This window comes from Lycium barbarum, chromosome 2 (genome assembly GCF_019175385.1).
Source record: "Lycium barbarum isolate Lr01 chromosome 2, ASM1917538v2, whole genome shotgun sequence".
NCBI classification, from domain to species: domain Eukaryota; kingdom Viridiplantae; phylum Streptophyta; class Magnoliopsida; order Solanales; family Solanaceae; genus Lycium; species Lycium barbarum.
In genome coordinates, this window is record NC_083338.1 from 146872954 (window position 1) to 146896178 (window position 23225).

Sequence of the window (23225 nt, forward strand, 5' to 3'; positions counted from 1 at the left end):
ATTAATTGGCTTGAAGAGTAGACAACAATTTGACTTGAAAAAAGTTCTAAACTTGGAGGAGAAACTTGCAAATACAAGGATGTTGCTTTTGATTTCGTGGGGAATATTTATTGGCTTTTTGGCGGCTTCCTTAATCAACTGAATTTATGTTGTTGTATGTTGTAATCGCGTAGTAGGTAATGCAAGAACTTCATGCTCTTGTTGTAATGTAAATGTCATGGAAGAACTTTATGCTCTTGTTGAAAATTTTTGTTGTTATGGAAAATATTACCTTGAAAATTGATAGCAAAAGTCGAGAAATTTTATAAATTACTTTAAATAGAGAATCTGGAGACCTAATCTATCATTACGATCTCCGGATCCTCCTTTACATGAACAAAAAACACTATGCGGTTCTCATCTAAACATGTCTTAAAACACAACACATCTCCTATCCCTAATCCGGCAGCATCAATGAAGGCTTTCCAGCCTTGAGCGAGGCGCGTGTGTACGCCAACCTTGTATTTCATATTATACTCATGATCGTCGTAATGAACAACAGCGTCCTTGTCGGTGTTTGGAAGAAATTCCAGTATGTCAGTTGGAAGGATCTGCAAAAAAAACATGTTATTACCAAAAGAGGTAAAAGAACAATTGAAAATATATAATATGACAACACTTACGAAATCGTCTTTTTCGACGTACGATTTCGTCAATTCTATGTCAAAACATGCGGCCATTTCCATGTCATCCATCTTAGATGAAGGCTGCCTCTTTAATATCACTATATTTGTTAAGAGTTATTTGAGTTGAGTGAAAGTGAGATGGAAAGAATGCCTATTTATAATTGAGTTGAGTTATAGTGTTAGTGTGATCAAGTAGTTAATGATGTCTCGGATTCATTGGTTTTGACCATCACTCCCAAGTACCAACTACCATCATTTACTAACTCAGATTCAATGTGTTTGACTGCTCAAATCTGTATAATGCATTTACTTGTATCAATTCAATGTGTTTGACTGCTCAAATCTGTACACTGCTCAACGTACACTGCTCAAATGTGTAAATACTGCTCAAATCTGTTTACTGCATTTAGTGTTATACACAACATTGCAATCACAGCTGGGCAGCTTCTCTATGCATTTAATGTCATACACAACATTGCAAGACTGAACTGTCACAAAACCAGGAAATATACAGCAAAATTGCAGTCACAGCTGCTTAATATGTTTCACAAAAACATAATTGACAAATGTACATCATCTACCATAATTGTTTCACAAAAACAACATTAAAACCTGCAGTCACTGCTGCAGAACAGTCAGTACCAAAGACATACACATACACGACTAAACTAATTCAACTTCATTTTTCCATTTCATTTCTGGGCAGTTGATGAACTTGTTTGACTTAAAGAGTTCAACTCAGCAGCTTTGGCCCTTGTTTTCATTCTCTTTTGTCCACTAATTTGTTGAAGACCTTGTTGTGTTATAGCTGGACTCCTTTTCCATTTTAGTCCTCCTGGTCTTGGTTTGTGATGTCCAAGACTACCAGTGACTACTTCTGAATTCATAGGCATGATTGCAGACTGATTTTCCATTCCAAGCTGCATTAACAAAATAGATCTCCATTAGGCTAGATTGTTTGCAGGAAATGGTTAATGAGGTTGCAAACTTACATTGACAATTTTGAAACCACTTTGGGTCTGAAGCACTCCCATTCCCACAACTCTTGGCCTCTTAAAGGGTGCTCCTCTTCCAGTAACTGATGCACTTGTATCAGAAGCCTAAGTCACATTTAAGATGTCAAACACTATCACAACAGCTGAGGTATTTAAAGTAGACCTTGGACCACCTATCTATGTTGTAATACAACAAATCTCCATTTATTCCATCACCTAACTTCTCCATATGATCCAAATTTTTTTGCAACTCCTGCTCATATGTGGACTTAGCACATCTCCAGAAGCAGTTTCTAATCTCTATGCCTTTCCATTTTTTGGAAAACTTGGCAAGCATATGTCTTGCACACATTCTTTGTTCTGCATTTGGCAACAAATCCTTAATGGCTATATCCAGACCCTACAATAACATGTAAAAAAATATTAGGTGACAGTAGAGCAGCATAAGTTAAAGAAAATGAAAAAAATTCAGAAATCAATAACCAAGAATACATTACCTTTTGCATATCTGAAAGAGTTGTCAAATCAGTCCCATCTCCAAGCTCAAGATCATGCCTTAGAATGTTGACAAACCATCTCCAAGTAAATGTATTCTCAACTTCAACCACTGCCCAAGCCAGTGGTAGCATTTGGTTGTTCCCATCCTTACAAACAGCCACAAGCAATTGCCCTTTACTAACACCTTTTAAAAAACACCCATCTAACCCAATTGCTCTCCTACAACCAGCCTTGAATGCCTTCTTCATGGCATCAAAATATATATAAAAAGACTGAAACCTTTTGATTCCACCTTCAAAAGTTTCTTCACTCAGCCTAACCACACATGTGCTACCTGGATTAGTCCTTAAAAGCTCATCCTATAATCCAAAATTCTTTTGAACTCCTCTACATTGTCACCCATGATTTGTTGCAAAACAATGCTTCTGGTTTTCCTTGCCACAATCCTACCAATATACACCTCCAATTCCTTTCTTACCAAATTTTGAAGCTCAAAAATTCTAATGCCAGGTTCAGAAATAATTCTGTCCTTGTACCTTTTTGAAATATACAAAGAATTTACCAACTTGTTCTTTGTTGTGCCATTGCACTTGTGAACAGGATTATAATTCTTCATAACAAAATCATTTGTTCTAGAATCATAACTGGCAAACAATAACCATGGACAACCAGCAGTACATTTTACCCTCACCCTAGTTGGTTCATCGACATATTTATCCAACTCTACATGTTCTTGAACTGCATACTTAGTAAGTGCTTTCCTAAACTGTTTAGCACTTTCAAATGCAAGACCAGTCTCCCAAACTATTTCTTTACACTTAGGATAAAAAATAACCCTATTTCTAATTCTTTTTTGGTCTTCTTGACTTTTTGGTAGGCTTTTCAACCACATCTTCGTCATCAGCTTCATCATCAGTCTCTATTTCAAAGCTAACAGGTTCATCTGAGTCATAAAATGGCTCATCCCCACCCAATTTCCCTTCAAATGTACTCTTACTCATAGATAAATATTCATCATGTCCCATATCTACACCCTTTGGCCCTAAATCTATCCCTTCAGATCTCTTAGCCTTTTGTTTCTTCTTTTTTGATTTTAGAGTCACCCTATCTTTCCTTAGATTCCTATCCTCCTCATGGACATCACTATCAAATTCTTCTTCTTCACCTTCCTCTACCACTACATTGTCAGACTACATTGGAAGAGCAGGGGGACCACAATAGGTTCCTCAACAAGATGAGTCACAAAAATTACAACAATATCTCCGTTTTTTAATTGAGGTGCAATACCAATAATGTCCCTATCACTTTTAACTTCTACTACAAATCGACATTTAGGTGGTCTAATATATACACAACAAGATGAAACATTATAACTAATTTCTTTAACATAGTAAACAAGCTCAAAATAAGAGAATTTATCAAGATCAACATCAAAATAATTTGTCACACTACCTCCAACATACTTAATACGAGGGGTTTTTTCTAAATTACCTCCGTGGTTAAACCTCAAAGTCACAAACACATCATCCATTTTCTTCACAAAACCTAAAATTAAAAACAAATGAAAAATTACAAGATTCAGTTACCATTTACACCAAAAAAAATAAAATAAAAAAGAAAACGAAGTTAAAGATAAATTTTTTGTAACAGAAAAACAGGAAAATCGAAATCTAGACAAACCCTAATGAGAACAACAAGAATCGAGTACCTTTGTGGCTAACTAATCTTCAATATCACTCAGAAACGACAAGATTTACATATATTTTAGATTTTTAACTTTGCAATGATCGGTTTGTGTAGAGTGAAGGTTTGGTTGAAGAGTGAAAAGGGGAAAAGTGTCGATTGGGAACCGACGTGGGGTCTTTTGTTTGGGATGGGTCGGGTTAATTGGGGCTGGGTCAGGTTTTTTATGTGGGGACGGGTAAAAATAAGTTAGGGAATTAAATAATGACGTGGACCAATTAGTTCGCGCGTGTCTAGCACTACCCAACCCTCAACTAGTCTGGGCCACTAGAGGGGGAAAATAATTAAAACGTAAGTTGTTAAGGGGGGTAAATAAATAGAAGTTAAGTTTAGTTTCCAAACTGAGTTTTCATGCCAAGTTCAGGGGTTAAAAGATGCCTTTTCTCTTCTTTTTAAATCAGATTTTGAGCAAGCATGATGATAATTATTTTCATCCAAAATCATAAACAAATTAATATTAGGAAAAAAGAAGTATTTTTAAATGGTTGAAACATGAAATAACATAACTTTTTACTCGTTTGTCCCGTACATTAAACGCTACTTACTTGTCCATCTAAGTATAAATTTATTTTAAAATAGAAAAGCTTATTAATATAATTATACTTGTATAACTAATAGCGCCTGTTTGGTTAAGCTTTTGGTAGGCCAAAGGTGTTGATTTTATAAAGCTGGGTGTTTGACCAAGCTTTTGGAAGAAAATAACTGCTTTTGGAGCGTAGTAAAAGCTATTTTTCAGAAGCTAAAAAAGTAGCTTTTACCTCCCAAAACACTTTTTTAAAAATATTTTTTAGAAAATACACTTAGAAAGTAATTTTTAATTTTTTTTATCAAACACCAATTACTGCTTAAAAATATTTTTTCAATTAATTGACTAAACACAATTTTTTAAAAAGTACTATTGAAAAGACCCTTTTCAAAATAAACTAATTTTAGAAGTTTGACTAAACAAGCTTATAAATGTGACACATTAGATTATGGGAAAAGGGTCAAAAATACCCCTCTACTTTGGAAAAAGGACTAAAAATATCATCCAAACTTATTTTGGGTCAAAATTACCCTCCGTCCTTAAATTTTTTAAATATACCCCTGTCTTAACTGAATTATCCCTCAATATAACTCGAAATCATTTTTTAAATCCGCTCCATCATTTAAATCCGACTCAACTAAATAATAACCCATAAGATTCCCTTATTCCTCTAATCCCTCAAACTTCATACCTATGTATTGGGGGAATAAGGGGATCTTATGGGTTATTATTTAGTTGGATCGGGTTTAAAAAAATATTTCGAGTTATTAGGGGGGATAATTTCCGTCAAGATAAGGGTATATTTGAAAACTTTAAGGATGAGAGGGGTATTTTTGATCCAAAATAAGTTCGGAGGATATTTTTAGTCCTTTTTCCAAAGTAGAGAGGTATTTTTGACCCTTTTCCTTAGACTATATATAGCAAAGGCTTAATGCATATGCAGCCCCCTGAACGTATTTCTTTTTTTTATTTTGGCACTTTAACTAAGTATTGTTCCTATTGAATCCCTGAACTTATCCTCAAGTGTATTTATCAAACCCCCTAAATTTAATTTTTATTAGAAGTAAAAATTAAATTAAAAAAATAAAGATGGACTAATATTTTAGACATATAATAAGTTATTCTTTAGATCGTGAATGTATAGATTTCTACTGATTCTGCTCTTCACTGTCAACTCAATTAAGAGTTACTGGCGTATGTAGCTGTTAGTTAAACAAGTGATTAGCGACTGTCAAATCAGAGAGTTAAAAAACAAAGCTGCCCAAAGTTCCATGGCGGCAGCAGCAGCAGCCGCGGCACGTTCCCTCGCCATATTCAAAACCGCCGCCCAAAATCTCCGGCACCGCCACTTCTCCTCCGCGGCGGCAGCGATTCACCGGCCGTGGGATTTCTACTGTGAGGATAGTAGTAGTGAAGGCGAAGAAAGTGCAGTGTATCAACACGTCCTCAAATTCCAACGCCCTTCAACTATAAAACAACACCAGTTTCTCCACAACTCAGTTAGTCTCATAGGAAATATTGAGTGTCCGTTAAGGAGAATTAAAACTAGAAACGGCTCTTTTGGACTCCATACTTTACTCAATGTTTCAGCTTCTTCACAAACCCACCCGTCTTTTAAGTAAGTCTCTAATTTTACTGGTATCTGCAAACTTCTTTATTTCAAAGCTGATGGCAATTTCTGTATTACGAAACTATTAGGTGATAGCTACTACTTGAGTATAGGTTTTAGACTCTTATGGAACTATTATTATTAGTAGTAGGCGTTTGGCCATAGAAACCAAATATTTTTCACTTTATTTGGAATTTTTGAATTTGGAGTTATGTGTTGTACTAGTTTTTTTGCTAAGAATATTTGGTTATTTGGACGTACTGAAAGTGAAAAAGGTGAAACCAAGGTTTTAAGGACCGTTTGGCTATAAGAATTATTCACTTTTTCCCAATTTTTTTTTTCACTTTTTTCAAAAATTAGTGTTTGGCCATGAAAATTTGAATTTGAAAAACAAGATTTTCTTATTTTCCAAGTTTTTCACTTTTTTCACAACCAAGACAAGTACATTTCAACAAAAAAAATACCATTTGCAAAAACTCTGGCCAAACACAACTCCAACTCCAACTCCAAAATTCCACAAAATGTGAAAAAGTTTTTGGTTTCTATGGTTAAACACTGATTTTCAAATAAAGTGAAAAAATATTTCGGAAAAAGTGAATAATTCTCATGACCAAACGAGGCCTAAGTATTAGTACTAGTAGTATTATTTATATAATGTGTGTTTTTGATGTATTTTTCACTTTTACTTTATTTATTATGATGATGATATAATATAGCTGACCCCAACTTGCTTGGGACTGAGGCGTAGTTGTTATTGTTGTCAGTTGATGGTGATTATTTGGTTCCTTTTTTGTACTTTTTTATAAATAAACTTTTGTTGGTGTGCAGAGTTATGCTGAAGATGTGGGATGAAATGGCAGAAGTGTCAATGGAGCATTTTAAACCGAAGGACTTGGTCTATGTTTGGGGTCATTTGGGATCATACACCAAGGCTGATGAGAATGGTAAACAGAAGATGAGATACGAGGTTTGTAACCCGGAAAAAGATTGTATTTTTCTTATGCTCTTTGTATGTAGAGTTATTTGTAAATATAAGGGTTTGGCGGAGAATTGGGTAAATTTTGGAGCTTGATAGTTTTCGACATCCCACCTTTACTTTGCTATACATCCTCTTATATGTTTGTATTTTCCAAATTCTGATAAGTATTCTTCCTGAATTTTCTCTCTCAAATTGCAATAAGGCGGATGAGAGTATATGGGAAGCGCCTGGTTTCTTTTGTTTAACGAACTAAGTGACCTTTTCGCTTGGGTCACCGAAGCAAGGATAAAATGATACATTAGAGTGCGCATAGTCTGTTTCCTCATCATAAGATCATCAGTAGTTGCCTTGTGGCTTATTAGTGCTTTAGACTTATATAAGAATTCATCTTCAGATGGACTTATCTTTCAGACTCGAGCTATTTTTCTATTTTATCTACAATGTGACATTCTATGATGATGACGGGGTGATAGTATGGTTGCAGCCTAGCAAACTCATTAAGAGAAATCCAGTTTGTCTTCTCGTAACGTTTCATTTTATTCTGTTTGACACAACACACAATTTTAGCTTCCAAAGAGGTGATTAATTAGAAGTGCATCTACCATATTGTGTTTATCATTCCTGTATGAACTTCCTTATTATTTTTTTTTATTTTTATTTTTTCCTTGGGAGAGGGAGGCTGTTAGTTCATATATCAGCTTCTTAGGTCACCAAATTAATATGCTTTGCTCTTTTTATTTATTGAATATCTCTTTACAGATAAAGCCATAAAGGCTAATAGAGGAAGTCGTGACATAAGTGCACTTATTCTTTAGCTGTTGAATTTTCTCTTGGATCTTCGAAGAACAAAAGGAGATGGCATATAGAAGCTCTACCCTAAAGAAAACATGATCCTGCATCAGATGTGTTTTTGAGATCCCGTGCTGAACAAAATGATCTCTTTTTTTTTTTTCCATACTTCTATGTAGCTTGTGCTGCACAATTTCTTTTTCATGATTCCATGTATTGATTCTTTTGTGAAGGTAGTTGTCAAGGAAATAAATTTTGTGACTCCAGATGTTCAAGCGTCAGCATCCCCAGAACTTGAGAAGAAAGAATCAGGAGGTATAGGTTGCCTTTCTGTGCATTTCTTATAAATTGATAATGTTCATAGATTGTAAGCAATCCATAGACATTTTCGATATTGGAGAGCAATGGGCTCAATAGAGCAGAATGGAATATAAAGGATTTATGTGACCAACCCCAAGTAGGCGAGAAATATGGTATTGAGGGTTGTTGATTGATTGTATATGAGACATTGATGGATAATTGAAAAATAGCAGACTGCAGGAGGATAACTTCTAAATTTCTTGAATGGAGCTTTAAAGTTTATAAAAAAAATCCAATACTACTAATTTTTGACACATTCACTATGGCCTGATTTTAAAATCTAAGTCTGCTATTACTTAGTTTAGGAAAATGCACCTTATTGTAAGATATTCTCTGTAGCTTCCACCTTTCAATTCTTGGAGTTAGAATGGAGGGGGTGGAAATTTCTGTTCTGACAAAAGAAAGAACTACTAAAGAGACTTTATAAAAAGCTTCACTTAATCCAGGTTTAGATGATCCTCTTTTTTTATTTTTCTTGCACCCCCCCCCCCCCCCCCCCCCCCCCCCACCCCCAACAACAAAACCAAAAAAAAAAAAAAAAAAAAAAAAGGATATTGAGACATGAACTGGCTTGGACATTCCTGCTAACAATTTCACTGCTTTGAACGTGGGGCTTGCTGGGTATTGAAATTGGTTGATCCTACATATCCATGCTTCTCGAACTCGTTAACTCATTTCTAAGTCCATTTACTTGCGTTCTCAGGTGAAGAAGAATCGGAGAAGTACACGAACCGGATCCGTTTGTGGCAATTTTTCTTCGCTAGCCCTTATGAATGGATGGACTTCAGGAAGGGTAAAGTCAATCCTAAATACCCAGACTTCAAGCACAGAGATACTGGTGAAGTTCTCTGGCTCAGGACAGATGATCCACCATGGATAAAAAAGCAGTTGGATATTCTAGATTCTAGATTTGCTTACCCGAGTTCCCAAGAACAATTAAGCTCCATACAAGACATGTTGTTTTGAAGGGATGCAAAGCAAGTAGAAGAGAAGTTCAACGGGTTGTCACATTCATCAAAGGTGCTGTGGGATATGTACATATTTCTTATAATACAACTTTGGTAAATATAACAGGATCCCCGTTATAACTTTGAAGAAAGCCACCATGTGTTTATGTCACAAGTTATGTAATCTTGGCAGCTGTACTAGTTGAATAGTGCTGCTTGTTGAAAAATGTCTTGTACAAAATTTGCGAGTAAGATCAATCCTTGTATACAAAATGTCATGTCCGTCTCCACTTTACCAACCTATGCCTGGTTCGTTAACATGTACACTGTTCGGCCAATTGGCCATGTAAGCAGTAAGTTCCCCTGTTGATCTTGTTATTTGTCTGAGTCTTCTTATGATCAAGCGGTCAGGGACGAGTTTATATTGAGGATCAATTCCTTGTCATTCAAAGAACACGCCCCTTTTGTTGGAGCCTGTAGATTGATCAGCTTGTGCAGTGGAGTATTATTATTATACTCTTAAATTCTCTTCACATTTCCTGCTGCAGCAGGTCGTGGCATGGCCTTTATACAAGGAAACTTCCGATGTTCCTCTCTAATCAAACACTCTCTCCCCAAAAAAGAAAAAAACTCTCCCAGTTGTATGATCAAAGGGATCAGTCAATTAGGGTTTTCACTCGTGTGCCAAAATGATTGCCAAACTCTCGAATTTATGCTGGTCGTGATTCATGATGTTCATGATTTACACAGTACATTCTCAAGTCTGTTCAGTAGGTGGTTCATAGAGAGGCAGAGAGCTTGGAGGAAGAGATCAATATGGAAAATTATTAACCAGATTAGGTCCTATATTTTGCATGATGTGGTGGAAAAAAGAGGAAGTTAACATTCTTAACAATCACAATGAAAGGCTGGCTCTTGATTTAGTTTAGTCTTATACTCTTATGAATGTGAGTCCAGGAGAATCAATTCATGTAATGAAAATGCTGAAATTTGCGGTAATGTGGTTCATTCTTCAGGTCATAACTTGCGAACAAGGCAAGCTGAACTTGTGAACAATTTGTACTAAAGTTAAGCCCGCCGAAATAACTTATGAAATCATAATTCCCTATTCTTCTGCCGGGCATAACTTGTGAAAGTTATGACCTCCAGGTAATTTTTGAATTAATTATTTGAATCAAGAATTATGCAGCTGCATATTGCTCTATATGCGAATGTAGATCTCTGTGTTTTCTGTTGGAATTTGTATTTACCACAATCATACTACTTCGAAAGAAATTGAGAAACTTTACCATCGGTTAAATTTGTCTAACATTTCGCTGCTAGTGGGGGTAAATTTCGTTTTTGCTCTCATCCTTAAGGCCCTTAATGGAGCTTCAACTTAATCATATTCAGAAGTTCGAAGGGAAAACTTAAAAAAAAAATCTCGAAGAATTTGGAAGCATGGAGTCCACATATTTCACACTAGACCTCCATTAATGACAAAGATAAATACAAGATGACTTGCTAATGGTAAAGTTATGAATGAAATAAATGTGTAAATGACGGACAAAATTGAGCAATTCCAAATAATACACGAACAAATTTAAACGTTGTTCCTATTTTTATATTGCTATTGGGATATTTTGAAGTAGAGATAATTTTCTTTATAGTCTTCTAGAAAGATTTAACTGTTAATAGTCTTGTAAAGCACTAGAATCAAATATTTGAAGTCAGTTAGCAGCCATGCATTATAGGGATTACAAGGCAAATTCTTCAGAGTTGACTAGGAAATACGTTGGAGAAAAACGGACAATGTCGGAGTCAGGATCTTAACTAAGGGGGTTCAAACATATGAAGAATTATACAAACGAAGAAGTCAAGGGGGTTTAACATCTACTATATACACATAAAATAAAATATATTTTTCACCTTATATATCCTGTGTAAATTTTCATCAAGGGGGGTTCGGATGACCCCCCTTGGTCCTTACTGGCTCCGCCCCTGGTAGCGGAATCAAGATTTTTGCTAAGAGAATTCAAAATATAAACAAGTAAACATGCGAGAAACTAAAGGAACTTAACGTCTAATATATATACATAAAAATTAACCTTGTATAAACAAGTAAAGCTTGGAGTGAACTCTTTTACGCCCTTAGCTTCGGCCCAGGTGTAGTGGGTCGTTTTGAAGTACCAATAAAAGTTAAAAGCCTGAAGGCTTTATGTCTAAATAATTGATGTCTTTGGTGAGGAAAATCACATCTTATCTCCGAGTACAATCTTTCATTTAAGTGGAATACAAAATAATCAACCTACCATTTGCGTCTTCAATGGAATGACTTCTTATACTTTCGTGTCCAATTTGAACTTTTTAAGTCACAACACACATGTCTGTCCAAATAGTGAAAGAAAAGTCGTGAGATCGTGCTAATACAAAGAACTTGGATGAGTTTATCTATGGGTCTCAATCTATAATTAATATATCCTTCATTTATGCAGTGAATTACTCGCAAGGAATATTTTAAATTTTATCTCGCATAAAATAATATATAAATTCAAGCCAAATGTCTGAAATTACATATGACTAAAGTTCAGACAAATAATTGAATATAACCATATATGCTGGAGTTCAAGTAAAAATTATTGAATACAACCATATATAATTGAAGTTCGGACAAAAATGACTGAACTTCAACCACATATGTCTGAACTTGAGTCATATGAAACTTTAAGTAGGCGTTTGGCCATGAAAACCAAATATTTTTCACTTTGTTTGAAATTTTGAAGTTGGAGTTATGTTTGGTTATAATTTTTGTAATGAATATTTGATTGTTTGATTGTCCTGAAAGTGAAAAAAGGTTTTCAGGTGATTTTTAAAGTTGTATTTGAAATTCTCATGGCCAAACGTTGATTAAGTAAAAACGTGTTTCGAAAAAAAGTGAAAAATTGTTATGGCCAAACGAGTTCTAAACATTTTATCTGAACTTAGGCTTTGTCAGAAGAGGCGAATTCGGCATTTAAACTCTCTGGGTTCAATCTTACGATTTTTATTATTGAATTCATTATATTTTAAAAGTTAAAGATTTATATCTACTATAATTTGATTAACTTTTTACTCCTACATTTATGCTCCGCCTGAAAAGTTAGGGTTCAATTGAATACCCCGTAATAGGCTAATACATGATGAATGCTTATGATTTAAATGATAATAATCGAGTATCCGTACACTTTCATCAGAGGGGAAAAAATCGTAAGGAGACATCATCGAGAAAAGGACAAAAATGATCCCTTAACTATGATAGTAGGTTCAAAATAGTCCCTTAATTATGCACTTAACGGTTTTAGTCCTTTAAGTTTGTTACAAGATAACAAAAATGGTCCTTTAACTATGAGAGTAGGTTCAAAATAGTCCCTTAACTATGCACTTAACGGTTTTGGTCCTTTAAGTTTGCCATAAGTTGACAAAATGGTCCCTTAACTATGAGGGTTGGTTAAAAATAGTCCCTTAAGTATGCACTTAACGGTTTTGTTCCTTAAGTTCACCAAAAGTTAACAGTTTTAGTCTCCGACAAACTATTCATCGAACTCTGTTCGTTAGATTTGACTAGAACTGTAAAAAAAAAGGAAAAAATTAGCGAGAACTCACATCTAGAGGTACACATTATTAAAGAAATGGTCAAATACCTCGGGACAAAATTGACGGACGTCAGTCGGTTATAGGAAAAAACCTACAGACTTGATAATGTCAGAAAATGGTGTCTCGAAACACAAAGACCGACGGACTCTATCGATTAAAACTGAGGGAATCCATCGACTAAATAAAATACACTAGACTTTAGAAATAAATTAGAAATAGCAGAAACTAAAAAAGTTGTCACTACCAAAAACAAGCGAAAAAAATGATGGACGGAAACCGATGGATAAAATCGAGGGATGTTTTTTACGAAAACCAACGGAAGTCCATCGGTTATTTTTGAGGAAAAATGCGCAGAAACTATTTAAAAAAAAAAAAAGAATCACTACACTGGAAGTATTTAGTTTTCTCTAGTTTTCAATAAAAATGAATCTAGTGTATTTTACTTAGCAAATGGACTCCCTCAATTTTAATCGACAGAATCCGTCGGTCTTTGTGCTCCGAGACACTATTTTTTGACATTATCAAGTCTGTAGGTTTTTCCTCAGTTTTTTCCTATAACCGACTAACGTCCGTCAGTTTTGTCCCGCGTTATTTGACCGATCTAGAGTTCTCACTAATTTTTCTCTTTTTTTCATAGTTCTCGTCAAATCTAACAAATAGAGTTCGATGAATATTTTGTCGAGACTGAAACTGTCAACTTATGACAAACTTAAAGGACCAAAACCGTTAAGTGCATAGTTAAGGGACTATTTTGAACCTACTCTCATAGTTAAGGGACCGTTTTTGTTAACTTGTAACAAACTTAAAGGATTGAAACCGTTAAGTGCATAGTTAAGGAACTATTTTAAACCTACTATCATAGTTAAGGGACCATTTTTATCCTTTTCTCAGACATCATCGGTAGCCTCAACTAACATGGTCCCATATCACCGTGTTGACCGGGTCTGTCTACCCATGGACCACATCCAATTAATAGAACAAATCCTTTCCCCATTTTGATTGATTAAGAAAACATTCACTCAAATTCAATAAATTATTATTATGGAGTACTTCCTTTTTTCCATTATTAGTATCCTAATTTGTCTGGAACACCCACTTATCAAATTAAAAAATAATTTATTTTATTTTTTCAAAATTGCTCTTATTAAATATTAAGTCATCAAATTTTAATGCCTAATCTAGTTAATTATTTATTTTTACCTAAAAATTAGTATTTTCTTAAAGAATGTGCAGAAGCTAAGTGAACAATATTTTTTATTCGGAAGGAGTATAATATAATACTTGATGTGAGATGTATATTTAATTGTCGAATTATAATTACATCGAAAGCGTGCGAACAAATTTCAAAGATGCTTTTGTGTCAAATTCAAATAACAACTTTTTAAGAAAGTAGAACTTTTGTGGAAGCAGGACAGATTGAAGAAGAAAATTGAATTATCTTTTTGAGGTATGAGAAGTAATTTCAAATTGCGGGTAAAGTTGTTAGTTTTAAGTAGTAGTAATTATTTTTTCAAAAGGTTTACATAAAAATAACTATATAAACACAACTTTTCTTTAAAATAAAAAAGGGGAATAATTTAATATGTCAGTCTTCCAAATACAAAAGGTATGTAATATAATAAGACAAAAGAATAGTGTATAACTATCTTCATTACAGAATTTGCCTGTTTTATACTATAGTAATAAGTATCTTTCACCAGCAGAAAAATCAATTTTTTTTTTATGGTGTCAAGAGTTTAATTAAACATATAAAAAGATAATATCTAGTCAATATGTTACCATATAAATGTTTTATTGAAGGATATTTAACTGACTATTCCTCACTCGTGTAGCTATGTCCATATCAGTCACTCTATGAAGCTATGTCCATATCAGTCACTCTATGAAAGGTTTTCATCATCTTGCTTATCTATTACTCCTAGTCCTATGTTTCATATTTATTAGAACAACCAGCTTTTTTTGTAAATGAAGTCGCGTTCCCTTGTCGTGGATTGGCATTTAGCTAAATATAGGTATATGAAGTCCTTTTTGATAAATTTGATAGAGAATGCTTTACATTAAAAATAAAATTTTCTGATGAAATTTTTTATTAATCAAATTTTAAAGTGAGTACCGAACATTCAATGAAAATCAACAAAAGATATATATGTGAGTTGAAAGCTGCAAGCTTCTGCGAAAGTTGGATGTCAAATTTTCAACTTTCGAGTACTGAATGTGGACCCAACTTTCAAGCTTAATAATTCCAATATCTTTTAAAGTCTTGGAGTTAATAATTTGGTATACTTGTAATTGGTAAATATGATTACACTTTTTGAGTCTCAAATTAGTGAATTGTCTAAGACTAGAATCTCGTCGTAGTTGAGTTTATTGTGCTGGATTGGAGATTAAAAAGGAAAATCATACGAAATAATTTAACAATAGAAGAAATTTTATGCAAATTTGCAGATTAATATCAGGCAACAGCAATTATCATTAAATCAGATTGAAAATTTAAATTATTTAATCACCGAAACACAAAGCGACGTCCTAAATTACTGGGAAAAGTCACTAAAAGTAGGACATGACAAATGCCCCCTTCTGAGCCAATGGCATTATGGCTCCACTAATATGGGCCCAAATTGCCGTGTTGATCGGGTTGCTTGTACTTACAAAACAGTTCCATCAAGTCGCGTGAAAAATATTTATATTGCCTGTGAATATAAACTAAACTAGTGAATAAGAATACCTCATTAGACTTTGTGAAATAATAGTTGTTCTAACATTAAAATATCAAACTCTTCATGATTACTTTAATTTTAGGTCTTCTACTGTATATATTTTACAGTTTAGACTCTACACAGTTTGGTTTTACTGTGTCTATATATATATATATATATATATATATATATATATATATATATAATAGCTAAGATTTTTCGGAATCGATCTTTTATGTTATATTTTACTTCTCTAAAACAACATTTTACTTATAGAGGCAACAACTAACTTTATGACATTACGCTCTTTGTAAAATTACCCCCCATATAACAGCTATCTGCTTTTTCGGGTAATATAGTAGTTAATTATCTTTATAAAAAAAATATAATATATATGGTTACCAATAGTAAGTGTATAGATTTTAATCAAATATTTAATTTGATACTTTAATATACTATATTTATGACAGAATATTACATATGAATACATATTTGTAATCTAAGAATATCATTGTCTTCTATAACTTTATTTAATATACATATGAATATCATTGTTTTATTACAATGAATAAAAGAGCTTCATGGAAAAATATTTAATTTGATATTTTAATATATTATATTTCTGTAGATTTAAAATGTGTGTCTTAGAGCTTAAATTTTATACATTCGGTTATGAATTTATTAAAATTGTATTAACTTTCTTAAATGTTTAGTTAGTAAAATATTGATATCTTTGAGATTTAATTTTAAATAATTTGTTATTTTTTACAACATTAAAAATGAAAAATATAGGTTTTATGCATCTTTTTTGCCTATAACGATCACATATTATTTTAATGACAATTGCTGTTATAGGTGTATAATAGCAACTCTCTATAACAGTCAAAAAATTTCTGACCCAAAGAGTTTGACTGCAGTAGAAAGATACTCTCTTCAGCAGTGTCAAGCTATATCATGCTGAATTATCAACTAGTAAAGTAATAATACCAAAAAGGCAAAAACCGATGAATGAGAATACTCAGTACTAACAGACAAAGGCATATCCAATCCTATGCATTATCAATGGGTTAATCTGAAATACATTTTGATTAGACTATGTATATATGTTAGTTTTTTTTTATTATTAAATATATACAACCAATGGATTTTTAACCCAATAAATTTAATAAAAATAATAGAATTACGGATTTAAACCCGTAAAATTCAAATTCTAGATCCGCTTTCGCTAACATACCAAAAGAGCAAGTAATAGCAGTACATACCTTCCATCTCCTTCCAATAAGAATTAGCAACTTGTTTTTATCTTTCCAAGAGCCCATTGTTATGACTTTTGGTTAAACTTCGACGTACCCATATTAACGGCCTTCATTTTGGCCATATTAATCCCAATATGTATCCATGGTCAGCAAAGTTAAGGTTCAACACAGTAAAGGGAAACCCGGGCCAAATCCTAGTGCGTCCACTAAATTCCTTCCACATAATTTCTTTTTGTTTGTATTAAAAGATAGGCCGATTTTTCACTTTCAAGGATCCATAGAGCTTTTATAAATTCAACAATCCTCTCTTGATTTCATGGATCCAAACAATCTGACCACCGAGATGGCTGAAACTGACTTTTATAAAAAGAGTTGGGCTCTTGTTCTGAGTTCTGACTGAGCTTTATTTGTGAGAGATTGAAGAACAAAGGGAATAAGTCTCATCTCCGACAACGAAACAGAGATATTGTGAGAAGACATTGATCATTGTTAAAACTGTTTTAGTCAATATATAAATCTGATTCACTGATTGTCAAACGATACACTATCAAAGTTCTAAAAGGAACGGGACGAACTGGAAAAAGTGTTCACAGGATAGGAGTGGCGTTTAAGTTCTGTTCCTATTCGTTAATACTAGTCTTGCACTCAGTAGAAAAATCTTCCTCCTCCTCTCACGATAAGACCCTTTTCTTGGTTTGCACTCCCTTCAAATTCAAGTCGATAATGTTTTGGAACTATTATGTTTCTTGCGTCTGTTTAAGAGTAGTAAATGAAGAGGAGCAATAATGGGAGAAGGGAAATAAGTAACTGTCGAGAAAGGAAAACGAAAAGAAGCGAGAGAAGTAACTGTTGGGGAAGGAGAAAAGAAAAGAAGTGACTGTTCGGGATGGAAAAACTAATTAAAAAAAATTAGGGAAAAAGAGGAGGAAAAGGCAAAAAGTCAGGGGAAAAAATAAATAGCATTACTGGTCAATAAGACATGTCACATCAGCGAGTTTGTCTGCTTATATTTTGTTGAAATACAGGCACATGGAACTTGGAAGCGACGAGAACCTGTGAAAATTGGTTGGTATGCTCAAGTCTTGGAGGCGATTTTATTTGCCCATAGACTTGTATAGTTGGTGGTAATTAATTAAAGTCAGTCAAATACAGTATGTCAAGTTCAATTTCAGCATAAAATGGACTTTGCTTTGTTCATTCTATTCGATGTAGAGAATTGTAAGGATTAATTCGAGAATGGCAGAATATCTTTGGTTTTTTTTTTCCATCCGCATGAGGTGTTCGGTATCCGTTTAGAGGCCCGATTGAATTTGAATTAGCATTGGAAAATCCCACATTGAAGGGTAAAACATTCTCTAACAAGACGATTTCATAATCGGGGCTCAAAGACAAAATTTCCGATTAAGGATGAAAGAGTACTTACCGCTCCACTACAATTTTTGTCCGTGAGAGTGGCACAATATTGAGGGGAAACTATAACTTATTTAACGGATCCACCTATTTAATTAGTTGACTTTAATTTGTTGCAATTGGGTTGTATTTACATAATTTGTTTGCAACCGGGAGTAGATTTACGAACTTTAATTTGCTTGCAATTGGGTGTTACATTTACAGACTTTATTATAAAGTTGATTATCATGTGTTCAGATGCTCAATTAGAACACCTCATAATTTAAGTGTATAAATGAACTTTGCTAAACAAGTTTAAAGAATATCGAATTTATTCTACCTTTTTTAAAAAGACCAACACAAATTTATTCTCTTAAAAATTAACATAAAAATAAAAACAATAGAGGAATTGTTATGAAATATATTATGGATGTCCAATACACAAATATAATGCTTCTCCTCCACCATCTTAATGGTTCCTCCATTTTCTCATATATTGAATGCATATGTAGCACTATAAATAGAGGCATAAGTTTTCATATGAAATACATTTGTAACACATTTTGGAAGAATAGTAAAAATCTCTCCTCTTTTGTCATTCTATTTCTATGGTTTTCATCCTTTAATATTGTGACTCTTTTAGCTTCATTTTATAACACGTTATCAGCACGAAGCTCTGTCGTTCCGAGCAAATACTTTAAAGCCTCGAAGGTATTGATTTTCTATCTTTCTTTACTAATGACAAATCTTACCAAACGTGAATTTGTAGCTTTAGATATATCCGGCAATACCTATATGTCTTGGATTCTTGACGCCAAAATTCACCTTAATGCGATGGGTCTGGCAGACACCATCAAAGATAAAAATGAGGCATCAAACCAAGACCGTGCCAAGGCTATGATATTCCTCCGCCATCACCTTGATGAGGACTTGAAAATGGAATATCTCACTGTTAAAGATCCTCTTACTCTGTGGAATAATTTAAAAGATAGATATGACCACCTGAAGATGGTCATACTTCCACAAGCACGTTTTGATTGGCTCCATTTAAGGCTACAAGATTTTAAATCTATTAAGGCATATAATTCCGCCATGTTTAAAATTATTTCTCAGTTGAAATTATGTGATGAAAATATTACTGATCATGATATGCTGGAGAAAACATTCTCCACTTTTCCTGCCTCGAGTATGCTCCTGCAACAGCAATACCGAGAGATGAAATTCAAGAAATATTCTGATTTAATAGCACATCTTTTAGTGGCTGAACAACATAATGAATTATTAATGAAAAATCATGAAAGCCGACCCACTGGTACTGCCCCATTCCCTGAAGTGAATGAGGTAAATTTTCGTCATTCTAGGCGTGAAAGAGGTTGTGGCCCCAGTCGTGGTCATGGTCGTGGTCGAGGAAGGAATTCTCGTCTTGCACCAAATAATATCCTTCACCACCAGCAATGTAAAAGGAAGGATGAAAAGCATAAAGCTGTGCAAAAGAAAAATTCAGAAAATAAATGCTTCCGATGTGGAGGAAAGGGGCACTGGTCACGTACCTGTCGTACGCCAAAACACCTAGTTGATTTGTATTAAGCCTCTCTCAAAAGGGCAGAAAAGGATGCCGAAGCAAATTTTATTTCTGAAGATAATGTTGAGCCCATGCATCTAGATGTGACAGATTTCTTTGAACTCCCTGAAGGGAAAATAGATCATTCGATCGGTGATGGATCTGTAAAAACTTAGATATTTCATACGTGTCGTTTGTATGTGGTTATGTTTCCATGTTTATGTAAATGAAGTGTGTGTAATGCTTTGTTTAAATAGTAATATATGTAATAAAATGTGTGTAATGCTTTGCCTAATCATAATATCTACTTTGATATTCACTTTATCTATTATTTCATTTTGAAGAATCTATGAAAATTCCTCAAATTTTATTTGGATCAATGACCAATCATGAAGATATTTGTGTGATTGATAGTGGAACAACACATGCCATATTCAAAGATGAGAAATACTTTTCTCACTTGCATAGAAAAAGGGGAAATATTAATACAATTTCTGGAAATTCAAAATTGATTGAAGGCTCCGGAAGAGCTACTATATTTCTGACTAAGGGGACGAAACTTGTTATAGAAGATGCATTATTCTCTTCTAAATCCCCAAGAAACTTGTTAAGTTTCAAAGATATCCGCTGTAATGGATATCACGCTGAGACATTAAACGAAATAAATGATGAATATCTTGCCATTACAAAGAATGTCTCCGGCCAGAAATATGTTTTGGAGAACTTGCCAACTTTGTCTTCTGGTCTGTATTATGCAAAAATTAGTACAATTGAAGCACACTCGATCGTAAACCAGAAGTTTAATGATTCAAGTACTTTTATGCTTTGGCATGACCGAATAGGTCACCCTGGATCAATAATGATGAGACGAATTATTGAAAATTCAAATGGGCATCCACTTAAGAACCTGAAGATTCTTGAAAGTGGTGAATTTTCATGTGCTGCTTGTTATCAGGGTAAGTTGATAGCTAAGCCATCACCAATGAAAGTTGACATTGAATCCCCTGCTTTTCTAGAACGTATACATAGGGATATATGTGGACCTATTCATCCACCTTGTGGGCCATTCAGATATTTTATGGTCCTAATAGACGCATCTTCAAGATGGTCTCATGTGTGCCTCCTATCGTCTCGAAACCTGGCGTTTTCGAAATTATTGGCACAAATAATACGCTTAAGGGCACAGTGTCCGGATTATCCCATTAAGGCTATACGACTCGATAATGCCGGAGAATTTACGTCTCAATCTTTTGATGATTATTGTTTATCAGTTGGGATAAAAGTTGAACATCCTGTAACACATGTTCATACCTAAAATGGCCTTGCTGAGTCATTTATTAAACGACTACAATTGATAGCAATACCACTACTTATGAAAACACGGTTGCCCACTACCGTCTGGGGACATGATATCTTACATGCAACATCTCGTATTCGCCTCAGACCGACTCATTATAATAAATACTCTCTGTCACAATTAGTATTTGGTCATGAACCAAATATTGCTCATCTCCGAATCTTTGGCTGTGCTGTATATGTGCCTGCAGCACCACCACAGCGTACTAAGATGGGCCCCCAAAGAAGGTTAGGTATATATGTTGGGTTTGAATCACCCTCTATTATTCGCTATCTTGAGTCATTGACGGGAGATTTATTCACTGCCCGATTTGCAGATTGTCGATTTGATGAAACAAATTTTCCACAATTAGGGGGAGAGAGAAAAGAAATCAAAAGAGAAATTATGTGGAAAGTTCCATCACTATCCATTTTGTTCCACGTGTCCCCATATGTGAACAGGAGATCCAGAAGATCATTTACTTGTAAAAAATAGCAAATCAAATACCAGACGCATTTACTGATTTGAAAAAGATAACTAAGTCACATATCCCTGTAGAGAATGTGCCTATTCGAATTGATGTCCCAAAGGGAAAATCTACTAGTGTCATAGCCTCTGAATCTCATGCACGCCTGAAGCGTGGTAGGCCATTGGGTTCTAAGGATAAAAATCCTAGAAAAAGAAACACGAAAAATGATCAAAATGACACTATGAAAGAATATCATGAAGATATTCAAGATCTGACTAATCCTGATACTCCTGAAGATATTAGGGAACCCGAGACTCAAGTAAGTAAAGAACTATCATTGAGTTCTTCTGGTGATGGGATAAATTTGAATCGATCGAAGATTATGGTGGATAATGTTTTTGCATATAATGTTGCCCTAAATATTATGAAAGACATTGACGATCAGGAACCCCAATCTGTCGAAGAATGTCGACGAAGATATGATTGGACAAAATGGCAAGAGGCAGTTCAATCAGAATTGAATTCACTTACCAAACGTGAGGTTTTTGGACCTGTAGTCCAAACGCCTAATGGTGTAAAACCAATTGGCCATAAATGGGTTTTTGTGCGAAAAAGGAATGAGAGAAATGAAATTGTGAGATACAAGGCACGCCTTGTTGCACAAGGATTCTCTCGACGATCCGGTATCGACTATGAAGAAACATATTCACCAGTTATGGATGGCATAACATTTCGATATGTCATCAATTTAGCTGTACATAAAAACCTTGAAATACATTTGATGGATGTGGTTACAGCTTACCTTTATGGCTCACTTGATAATGAAGTCTATATGAAAATTCCTGAAGGATTTAAAATGCCTGAAGCAATTAACTCAAAGTCTCGGGAGATGTATTCAATCAGATTACAAAGATCGTTGTATGGTCTAAAACAATCAGGGCGCATGTGGTACAATCGCCTCAGTGAGTACTTGGTAAAAGAAGGTTATATAAATGATGTCATTTGTCCATGTGTTTTTATTAAGAAAGCAAAATCGGAGTTCGTTATAATCGCTGTTTATGTTGATGGCATAAACCTAATTGGAACTCCAGAAGAGCTCCAAAAGGTGATTGAATATTTAAAGAAAGAATTTGAGATGAAAGATCTGGGAAAAACAAAACTTTGTCTTGATTTGCAGATTGAACATTTGACAGATGGGATCCTTATCCATCGATCTGCTTATACCGAAAAGGTTTTAAAAAGATTTTACATGGACAATGCGCATCCTTTAAGTAATCCAATGGTTGTTCGCTCACTTGAAGTAAGTAGAAATCCGTTCCGACCTCAAGAAGAAAATGAAGAGCTTCTTGGTCCTGAAGTACCATATCTTAGTGCAATTGGTGCACTTATGTATCTTGCTAACGCTACAAGACCTGACATAGCGTTCTTTGTTAATTTGCTAGCAAGATATAGCTCTTCTCCTACACGAAGACATTGGAACGGAGTTAAGCATATATTGCGATATCTGAAGGGAACTAGTGATATGGGTCTGTTTTATACTAACAAAGGTAGTACAGATCTTGTTGGTTATGCAGATGCAGGTTATTTATCTGATCCACATAAAGCTCGATCTCAAACAGGCTATCTGTTTACATGCAGAGGTACTGCTATATCATGGCGATCCACAAAGCAGTCCATTGTTGCTACTTCTTCGAATCATGCTGAGATAATAGTCATTCATGAAGCAAGTATAGAATGTGTGTGGTTGAGATCAGTGATAGATTTCATCAGAGAAAGATGTGGCTTGAAGTGTGAT

General features: G+C 34.4%; 2 protein-coding genes across 2 annotated transcripts; one reads left to right on the plus strand and one right to left on the minus strand.

Annotated features, from left to right (window-relative positions):
- Positions 1–302: 302 nt before the first annotated feature.
- On the minus strand, positions 303–766 carry LOC132623450 (uncharacterized). Its single transcript, XM_060338208.1, has 2 exons — positions 663–766; positions 303–590 (listed from the first exon to the last, which is right to left on the minus strand). The coding sequence occupies exons 1-2, from the start codon at positions 732–734 to the stop codon at positions 336–338; spliced, it is 327 nt and encodes a 108-aa protein (XP_060194191.1). The 5' UTR covers positions 735–766; the 3' UTR covers positions 303–335.
- A 4820-nt stretch (positions 767–5586) lies between these two features.
- On the plus strand, positions 5587–9491 carry LOC132627913 (protein OSB1, mitochondrial-like). Its single transcript, XM_060343529.1, has 4 exons — positions 5587–6045; positions 6865–7003; positions 8038–8119; positions 8868–9491. The coding sequence occupies exons 1-4, from the start codon at positions 5699–5701 to the stop codon at positions 9128–9130; spliced, it is 831 nt and encodes a 276-aa protein (XP_060199512.1). The 5' UTR covers positions 5587–5698; the 3' UTR covers positions 9131–9491.
- The last annotated feature ends 13734 nt before the right edge of the window (positions 9492–23225 follow it).

Excerpts from the sequence above, each read along its gene's own strand:
- LOC132623450 (XM_060338208.1), bottom strand. The coding sequence starts at position 734 with ATGGATGACATGGAAATGGCCGCATGTTTTGACATAGAATTGACGAAA. Across the intron at positions 591-662 it reads ACGTCGAAAAAGACGATTTC|ATCCTTCCAACTGACATACT; the intron begins GTAAGTGTTGTC and ends TTTTTTTTGCAG.
- LOC132627913 (XM_060343529.1), top strand. The coding sequence starts at position 5,699 with ATGGCGGCAGCAGCAGCAGCCGCGGCACGTTCCCTCGCCATATTCAAA. Across the intron at positions 6,046-6,864 it reads CAAACCCACCCGTCTTTTAA|AGTTATGCTGAAGATGTGGG; the intron begins GTAAGTCTCTAA and ends GTTGGTGTGCAG. Across the intron at positions 7,004-8,037 it reads AACAGAAGATGAGATACGAG|GTAGTTGTCAAGGAAATAAA; the intron begins GTTTGTAACCCG and ends TCTTTTGTGAAG.